The sequence below is a fragment of the Nothobranchius furzeri genome, chromosome 1 (assembly GCF_043380555.1).
Source record: "Nothobranchius furzeri strain GRZ-AD chromosome 1, NfurGRZ-RIMD1, whole genome shotgun sequence".
Taxonomy (NCBI): Eukaryota; Metazoa; Chordata; class Actinopteri; order Cyprinodontiformes; family Nothobranchiidae; genus Nothobranchius; species Nothobranchius furzeri.
Genome location: NC_091741.1, coordinates 58206647 through 58216831, shown reverse-complemented (window position 1 = coordinate 58216831; position 10185 = coordinate 58206647). Strand labels below are relative to the sequence as shown.

Below are 10185 nucleotides of genomic sequence, written 5' to 3'. Positions count from 1 at the left end.
CCACCCACAAATGACCTACAAAAGACGGACAGCACTGTTAGGCAGACTCAGACGTATGTTTGTGTCTGTCTCTGCCTCTGCACAGGTTCTGACCAGTTCTTGGCTCTTGGTGAGATCATATTTTACTACCACATTATCTTGTAGATTTGAGACAGAATTTAGAATTTCTATTCTGGTTGTTCATTGCAGACTCTAATTGTTCATTAAGGTGTGGAACACTGAAAAACACTTTTTTGTTGAATATCTTTGATTATAATCGGTCAATCCGAGTTTTTCATGCAGGCTGAAGATGAAAACAGTTTTCTACAGCTATCTCCTGTGTTAGCTTCTGATAGGAAATAGACGGTGAAATGCTAGGATTTGAAAATTCTCACATATCTGTGTCACATTGAATTTGCATTCATGGCCTAGCCCATCTTGGCTTGTGAAGGCTTTTTATTTATTAAATTGCAGCAAGGAGAGAGAGTGTCTTAGTGATACGAACTTTGCAACACAGCTGAACGTGTTCTTTTAGCCAGTCGGAAGTTAGGTGTATGCATGTCATTAATAATAATGAGTAATATGGCTGTTTCCAGCCCACCTCCGCACCAGGAAAACTTCTGCATCTCAGAACAGGAGCAGCATAGCTTTTTTAAATGACTCATGGGGCATTGATTTACATTAGAGAACACTACAGATGTATTTAATAAACTAGTAAACCACACCTTTAAACAATATTTTGTAATTGAGAGAATTCAATAATTAGAATTTTCCTCTTCTGCAGTCTGCAAAACAGCAGGAAAACCAGTTCAGTCTCATTTGCCTATTTACCTATGGTTGTATCACACAGATTAGTGTTTTCATAAGTCACCAACAAGGATAAAAAACTTCACCAGGAGTCACCTTGCACCTCACCGAAGACACCATGAAAGCTGTTGCAGCCTTGTTGCTCCTGCTGAGTTGCTTATTTTACTGTCATGGTAGGTTTTCACCATGATGCATACAATATTTCAGAATAAAAAAAAACATGTTTCTGTATTTTTAAGATTTTGCTTCTCTACAGGGTGGACCTGCACAGCCCCCCCACAGCAGCCTTCTGCTGCACAGATTGATGCTGGACAAGGACAAGTGGTGATGACAGACAGCTCGTCAAACGCGTATTTCTTGAGTGGATCAGGTTGGTCCAAACTGGGCACTGTTCCTCTCATTCATGTCACAGCCGGACCTGCAGGAATCTGGGGAGTCGACTCGTCAAATAACATCTACAAGTTTGTAGGAGGAGACTTTGTTTCTGTTGATGGTGAGTAATTTAATAAACAAATGTTACAGTTTAAGCTACACAAAGTGAATCTTTTTAAATGTTTGTTGAATTTTTTGTCAGGTTTATTACAGCAGGTGGATGCTGGAGGTAATGAACAGGAAGTGGGAGTGAACAGTGCAGACAAAATTTTCTGCCTGAAAAGTAGCATCACCTTGGCTTATCCACAACCTGGTCCAGTGGCCTGGACACCGTTTGACGGGTTGTTGACGTATTTCAGCTGTGGACCAAACAGATGCTGGGGAGTGAACTCCGCTGATAACATCTATGTCTCTGTAAGCTCCTCTATCTTTACCTCAAGGCAGCATTGTTCTAATCACTGATCATGACCTCTGATCATATGTTATTTTTCCAATAGAACGTGAATCCATCTACCTGTAGTAAGACTAGATGGACACAGGTGCCAGGAGCTGCAAAAATGGCTGAAGTTGGAACTGATGGGAGTGTCTTTGTGGTCAGCTCAAATGGTGACGTCTTCCAAAGGTAAATCTGCTTTGAGATATCTTTGTTACTCTATCAGTGTATGAACATTAATCTTACCCAGTAAAACGTGTTCGCCACAAATCCAAAAATACTTTGAGGACTGCTCTATTTAATTGACCACTGCCGTCCCTCCACATCTTCTGTCTCCATAATTGCAGGGGTGTCAAACTCAAACTCACATGGTGCCGTAATGAAACTCTGGGACGGAGTCGAGGGCCAAACTTTATATTTGTTGAAAAAGTGACGGCAAATTTGCACATTTTCTTTATCAACACATATGCAATTTTGAACCTTTAAATTTGGAAACAAACATATTTCTGCATTAACACTGAATGTGGAATAACCAAATTACACACGAGCAAGTCAGTTTTAAATAAAAGGCATCAGTGGTATTCATTAATTGTGGTATAATCAGCATTTTTAAAATCTATTCAGGATTTATGTTTTCTTGTTTATTCATTTTTCTTATTTCTTATTCTCCATTTTTTCTCCTGTAATAAGTGTCATCGCTGCTGTGACATCTAGCTTTCCCCACTGAGGAACAATAAAGGGATTTTCTATTCTATTCATGATGTATTGCTGGATTAAACAGGCCAGATCTTCGTATTTTTCTAACCTTGTGAACATGAACAGGAAAAACCCAAAATTCTTGTTTGACACCATCAGTAAAATTGTTTCACCGCCAGCTTCAATGGTGCCTGTATTTTCTACTGGGGACTGCAACAGATTTTTAAACTTTTTTGTAAAAAAGTTGATGACATTAGGGCTAGTGTTACTCCATCCCCTGTCTTAAATTCTAACATTGGTCACTCAGATAGCGTGTGGTCCTCATTTATTCCTGTTACTGTGGAGGACATAAAAGCTGCTCTGAAAGATGAGGCCTTCTTCCTGCCCATTAGATGTAGTTCCCTCATCACTGCTCTTGGAAGTTTGGGATGTTGTTGGCCCACACATCGCCAAACTTTTTAACATTTCGCTTTCTACTGGGTCAGTTCCAAGCTACTTCAAACAAGCAGCCTTAAACCCTATTTTGAAAAAGCCCAATTTGGACCCATCTGAACCTGGCAACTATAGGCCAATTTCAAAACTCCCTTTTTTGGCTAAATTACTGGAGAAGTTGGTGGCAGGGCAGCTGACTACTTTTCTGGACCTTAATAATGTTTTAGATAAGTTCCAATCAGGCTTTTGTAAGATGCCTTCCACTGAAACAGCTCTTTTAAAGGTATCTAATGATGTACTGATGGCGGCAGACTCTGGCCAATATACTGTACTGGTTTTATTGGATTTGTCTTCAGCTTTTGACACGGTTGACCATAAAATTCTGTTACATCGACTACACAATGACTTAGGATTTTCTGGTACGGTTCTGAAGTGGTTTTCCTTCTATTTAAATAACAGAACATTCTCTGTATGTGTAAACAAGATTAGGTCTGAAGTCACATCATTGCTTCACGGTGTTCCCCAGGACTCGGTCTTTGGCCCTATTTTGTTTCTTTTATATATTTGCCCTCTTGGGGAGATTATCAAAAGCTTTACTAATGTGTCCTACAATTTATATGCGGATGACATTCAACTCTACTGCTCTTTCAAGGACCTAGAGTTTAACAAGCTAGCTGATCTACTTGACTGCATTGAGAGTATTAAGGACTGGCTAGCCAGTAACTGTCTTCAGTTGAACTCAAGCAAGACCGAAACACTGATCATTGCTCCTGAACAGAAAGTGTTTTTAATCAAACAACACCTCGGGTCCCTGAGCTCCTCAGTCCAGACCATTCTCAGAAACCTTGGTGTTCTTTTTGACCAATCCATGTCTTTGAGCTGCCACTCAAAACAATTAGTAAAAAACTGCTTTTATCATTTGCGAAACATTTCCAAATTGAGAGCTTTTACTTCATAATCGGACTTGGAGATGATTATTCATGCTTTTATTTCTTCTCGTTTAGATTATTGTAATTCTATCTTTACTTGTTTTAACAAATCAGATGTCAGTCGTCTCCAGTTGGTCCAGGACGCTGCAGCAAGGCTTTTGACAGGAACCAATTGAAGGGCTCACATAACACCGGTTTTATCTTCTTTACATTGGCTACCGGTCAAGTTTAGAATTGATTTAAAAATTTTAGTTTTGACTTTTAGAGCTCTTAATGGACAAGCTCCACAATATTTATCAGACCTTTTAATCCCTCACTCTTCTGGCCAGACTCTACTGTCCTCGGGTCAAAACCTACTGAAGGTCCCTAAGACCAGATTTAAAACTAGAGGGGACCTGTCCTTTCAAGCTGTAGCTCCCAGACTTTGGAACGCCCTGCCCTTGTTTCTTTGTCTGGCCGACTCGGTTGATTCTTTCAAAAAGCAGCTGAAAACACTTTTATTTAGACAAGCTTTTATGTAAGTTGACCTTGTGCTCCTGTCCTGTTTTGCCTTTTTATGTATGTTGTGAAGCACTTTGTGATTTTATCTGTGAAAAGTGCTGTATAAATAAAGTTTTACTTACTTACTTAAAGTGAAGACACTTTTGGATTTTTGGATGTTAAACTCTTGAACAATTGCCTCAACCAAATTGGTTTATATATTGATTTATTATGTCTGTTGATTTCCAGTTTTGTATTCATTGCTTGAATGATCTCTTACAGAATCAAAACTGTGTTCATATCTTTTCCTATGATAATTAAAAGCAGTCTAGTAATAAAGTAAAAAGGTTGATTAAAGCCATTTATTTTGACTATAGATGTTGTAGCTGTGATAATCGCCTCTCTTCTTGGTCGGTAGTGACTAAATGTTTGTGAATCAGTACATCCAAACAGAGACCTCTCTCTCTGCTGTTGTATGCTGAAAATAATTTGTTGTATGAACTTGATTCCATCAGGGTTTCATTGTCTTCTCTTTACAGAACTGGCATCACCAGCAGTCTTCCACAAGGAAGAGATTGGGTTCAGATACCGTTTTGTCTGCCCGTCAAACACGTCAGCTATGACCTGGGACACCTGTGGGTTGTGTTTGAGATTGGTTTGATCCTGGATTGTCAGCAGTAACATGTTAGCTGTCTTCACTAAAGTTTTTTCTTCAGTAGTGGCCTTTATATGAGAATATAACCCATTATCTTCTTGGTGTTTTCATAGCTTGACCTCTACCTTTTCTTTTTATTCTAACAGTGGTAAGAATTATGGTGGTGAAATAAATCGTTGCTTTAAACAATTAAACAAACATTCCTGTTGGAATGTGACCTAAAAATCCTGTTGGTTTCATGAAAACTAACAATAACATGGTTATTACTGCCATGTTGTGAACACTTAAAATGGAAACAAAGCATTTAATTACATGAAGTAACAAAACCAATGACCTTTCTAGCAGGATCTATTTAAGCCCCGTTAACATGGCTGGATAATCATGCCAATTCTTGATACAATCCTCCCCTTCCAATAGTCTCAAGGATGAGCAAGATTACAACAATGGTTCTAAAGATTATCTCATCAGATAATTGTGCCATTTGTGGTTTCTTAAGAGTGCATGATCTGTTTGTAAGGACATAGGGGCTGCTCCATTCATAAATCTGGGCTTGTTGAATTGTCTTCATCTGATTCCTGAGGACAAACAAGGGTGCTACCTGTTTAATTAGAAACATGCCGGTCATGCACAAGAGGAGCATGCTTATTTCACTATGCTCTCTGGTTGGCTGTGTCATGTTCTGTGGCCCTTTGGTCTCCAGCCCCCTCTCAACAAACATTAGTCCGACCCCGGCGTGGTGTCCATGTCCAAAAATGGTTGCGGTAGGACGGCCTGAATTTGTAAAAAAAAAAAAAAAACCGAACATGTCTTAAAAATCCATTCAGATACATTTGTACATGCCTACAGTTATATGTATAATTGTTATTTTGGCAGTTAGTTACGTGTAGTTCAACATAGCATCCCAGCAATATTGGTCCGACGGCAACGTCGTGTTCACAGCCAAAAATGGTCGTGGTAGGACGGTCCATATTAGAAAAAAAATGTAACATAACATTTCCAAAAATCCCCTCAGATTTGTAGTTACATGTATAATTGTTACGCTGACAATAACTTATTTATAGTTCAACACATGGCATGTCATGAATCAGTTGTAAGTGAAAATCCTCTTTTTGTCACTTCATAAATGTCAATGGGATAGCTCAACCGGTTAGTCATCTGACTTACAGTCTAGACGACTCAGGGTTGTGTCCAGGCTGTTATAGGTCAATTGGTAAAGCAAGGTTGGCTACAGGAAATATTCTAATTATTATAATTATTATTAAATGTAAAAACAACATTTTATTTTACAGTGCAGATGAGATGTACACTGACGGTCATTAAACGTCCAAATGAGACGTGCCGAAAAACGTGTAGTTCACGTCCAGAAAAGACGTTGATTCAACTTTCATTTTGGAACTATTTGTCAACCATGATGGAACGTGTCGGCCCGATGTCTTTTCAACGTTGATTAAATGTCCTAATGTTTGCTGGGCTCCAGGTTTCCCTCATGTGCCCCTAGTCACTTCACTTGTTTTTAGTTTTCTATATGTCCTTTCTGACCCTCAAACTCCTCTTTGAGGAAAGATTAGGATTTAGGAGAATATAAAAAGTATTTTCAGTATTTAAAATCCTTTCATGTCTTGAGATTTGATAAACAGCTGAGTTTTTATTGTCTTTCATTTTCTTTTTGATGGTGTATCCTTTTGATTGTTTAAAAATTAATAAAAGTGAAACCAAAAAAATATATATCTGTCGCTTTTTCTTGCTGATTGGCTGCACCTGACAGTAAGGCGTTTCCTGTTTCCTGTTTTCAGTGTTGCACTACGTGTAGCTGTTTGGTGTTTGGGGCTCGCTAAAGCTGATTTAATTTCTCTGTACTTGTCACGGTTTGCCTCCACCTTCTGGTGAGGTGCGTTCAGTTTTGTGTTTCAGGTGGGCGCGGCAGACTGCACAGCTGTTTGAAGTTCCACTAATTGAGGCGCAGAGGATTTAAGGAGCGGCCTGACTCAACTCCAGCGCCGGTCGATACTCTCACATGGGTAGCCTCTAGCCTCTGAATCTGCCTGTTTCCTGATGATCCTGAAAATAATTCATCTGTATCCTGTTTTTGTATCCTGTTCCTGCACCACCTACCTTGCCTGGAGTTGTCCTCACGTCTCGCCGCTTAATGATCCTCTGAACTCCTCTCTCCACATCTGCCCGCCTGCCCACGCTCTGAACCACCACGCGCGGACCAACCTCTCCCTGTTCGCCTCCTCTCTTGTCCTGGTGTCTGACCATAAGAACGCTCAGTTACAGACTCTCATAGTATTGGTTCTCTGGTTCTGGCCTCGCTCACCTTCTGTTCTTTATCTCCGTAGATTCCGGTACTCCCCTGTTCCTGATCATAGAAGCAGCGTCTTTAGTTCTAGGTTTATCTTTTGTTTCATGTTGTAAAATAAATCACTTTATATTTTACTCACCTCTCCTCTCCTGTGATTCTTCATGTCCTGGGTGAAAGCCATTACCCACAACATGACAGAATCGACCGGCCAAACTAACACCCCCATTGAAGAATCACTCCCCGCAGTCCTAGCAAATACATTATCTCAGCATGAAGGATCCATTCGTTCCGCCCTCGATCAATTGTCCCTCATTAACCAGCGTTTATTCCAGCTCGATTCCGCCATCCGTCAGGTTAATGAGAGACTTACACCATCTCCTGCCGCTGTCTCTGTAGCTTCATCGCCGGCTCCACTTCCTGTTCAGCATCACGGGATCGGTTTCCGGGTTACACAATCACCTCAACCAGAAACATTCGCCGGTGAACCTGAAAAATGCCGTTGTTTTCGTTTACTTTGTGAATTGGCTTTCAATAGATCACCTGATACATTTGTAAATGATGCAGTTAAGGTTTCCTTTATCGTCAGTCTGGTACGTGGTCGAGCCCTACAGTGGGCCGAGGCTAGGAGTCGGCAACCCACCTTCCTTCAGGGACCATTTGCAGCATTCCTAGCTGAGTTTAAACAGATTTTTGATCAATCAGAATCCCCAGCCGAAATCGCCAAACAAATCTGGAGTCTCCAGCAGGGTCGACAGTCGGTGGTAGAATTTGCCATCGATTTTCGTACCCTTGCCTCCCTTTCCACACTAGATGAACCTTCTCTTAGAACCGCTTTTTCTCATGCCCTTAATGATAGGATTAAGGACCAATTGGTGTTTTGCCAAGAACTAGAGAGCCTAGAGTCTCTGGTCCAGTTAGCCGCCAATATTGAAAAACGCCTAAAGGAGAGACACAGGACACATACGCTCAGACCATTTCCTGACTCTGTTCCACAACGACAACGTCAACCTCATCCCTCTCTGGTTCATCCTGAGGAACCTATGCAGATAGGTCGAGCAAGTTTAACCCCTGAGGAGAAGGCTAGACGTCGCTCCTTAGGCCTCTGCCTTCACTGTGGTCAGCCGGGTCACATGCTGCAGGATTGTCCGGTTCAACCAAAAGCCAGGGCCCATCAGTAGGACCGGGATTACTGATGGGTGGAGTTCCTGGAAACCTGAAATCCCGGTGCATCTTAACCTGTTCTGTCTCCTACAACCAACAGACAGTTTCAACCCAGACGCTAGTGGACTCTGGATGTGAGAGGAGTGTCCTGGACCAAACTGTTGTTCAACAGATCAACATTCCCACCATTCCTCTGTCTACTCCCATACGCGCTTCCTTGTTGGATGGCTGTTCTCTCACAACCATAATTCATCGCACTGTTCCTATTACTATGCAAATCTCTGGTAACCATCATGAGACCTTGAGTTTCTATATTTTTCCTTCTCCCCAGTTGTTTTGGGTCATGAGTGGTTAGTGTTACACAACCCACAAATAGACTGAAAAACCGGGTTGGTTTCTGTCTGGAGTCCCTACTGCCTGTCTCAATGTCTCCTTTCAGCTCCTCTTCCAGCCCAGATCACCAATAGCTCTCCCCAGGAACCACCTGATCTTACTGGAGTCCCCGCTGAATATCACAACCTGCAGCAAGTGTTCAGTAAAGATCGAGCCTCTTCTCTGCCTCCTCACCGCCCGTATGATTGTGGAATTGACCTCATCCCGGATGCCATCTTACCTACCAGTAAGCTATACAGTCTGTCTAAACCCGAACAAACCTGCATGTCTGATTACATTTCAGAATCCCTAAAGTCTGGCATCATACGACCATCTACTTCTCCCCTGGGAGCTGGATTTTTCTTCGTTTCAAAGAAGGATGGTTCGCTCCGCCCCTGCATTGACTACTGTGGTTTAAACCAGATCACCATTAAGAATAAGTATCCTCTGCCTCTGCTATCTTCCACATTCAAACCTGTTAACGACGCTTCCATTTTCACAAAATTAGATATGCGCAACGCCTACCATCTTGTCAGAATTCGTGAAGGAGACGAATGGAAGACGGCATTCAAGACACCTTTGGGACACTTCGAATACCTTGTAATGCTGTTCGGACTCACCAACGCCCCCGCTGTGTTTCAATCCCTGGTCAACTCCGTGCTGGGTGATTACATCAACAAGTTTGTAACTGTCTACCTGGATGACATCCTCATATTTTCCAAAAACCTAACCGATCATCGTCAACATGTCCGTGCTGTACTCCAGCGTCTTCTTCAGAACCGGCTTTACGTTAAGGCAGAAAAATGTGAGTTTCACCTTCCCTCTGTAAAATTTCTGGGCTTTGTGTTGGAGAATGGAAAACTTAGAACCGATCCCGACAAGATCGCTGCCGTCCTGTCCTGGCCCACTCCAACCACACGTAAGCAGCTCCAGAGGTTCTTAGGATTTGGTAACTTCTATCGCAGATTCATTAGAGACTACAGCCGGATTGCAGTTCCATTAACCCAGCTCACCTCCATCAAGAGACAGTTTCTATGGACCAAGGAGGCTGACCAAATGTTTCTCACTCTAAAGGAGAGATTTGCTCATGCACCCATACTCACTCACCCGGATCCATCTGTTCCATTTACCCTGGAGGTCGACGCCTCCGACACTGGGGTTGGAGCAGTTTTGTCCCAGGTCTCCTCCTCCGACCAGTGTCTTCATCCCTGCGCTTTCTACTCTCGTCGCCTTTCCCCAGCCGAGCAGAACTATGACGTAGGAGATCGGGAACTGTTGGCAGTGAAGCTGGCTTTGGAGGAATGGCGTCACTGGTTGGAAGGAGCAGAGCATCCAATAACCATCTGGACTGATCATAAAAACCTATCCTACTTAAAACAGGCTAAGAGACTTAATCCCCGCCAGTCTCGTTGGTCATTATTCTTTTCTAGATTCAACTTTACCAATTCTTACAGACCCGGTTCAAAGAACGTCAAACCAGACGCCCTGTCTCGACAATATGCCTCCGACAGAGAAGTAGAGCCTTCCACCATCCTACCTGCCTCCTGCATAGTCGGCTCTATTGCAT

General features: G+C 42.1%; 1 protein-coding gene across 1 annotated transcript; it reads left to right on the top strand.

Moving 5' to 3' along the window:
* LOC107383174 (fish-egg lectin) lies at nucleotides 1–6811 on the top strand. The gene is made up of 6 exons (XM_015955648.3): nucleotides 1–109; nucleotides 830–959; nucleotides 1043–1279; nucleotides 1361–1572; nucleotides 1656–1780; nucleotides 4668–6811. Exons 2-6 carry the CDS (start codon nucleotides 905–907, stop codon nucleotides 4807–4809), a joined length of 771 nt encoding a protein of 256 aa, XP_015811134.3. The 5' UTR covers nucleotides 1–109; nucleotides 830–904; the 3' UTR covers nucleotides 4810–6811.
* Nucleotides 6812–10185: the final 3374 nt, after the last annotated feature.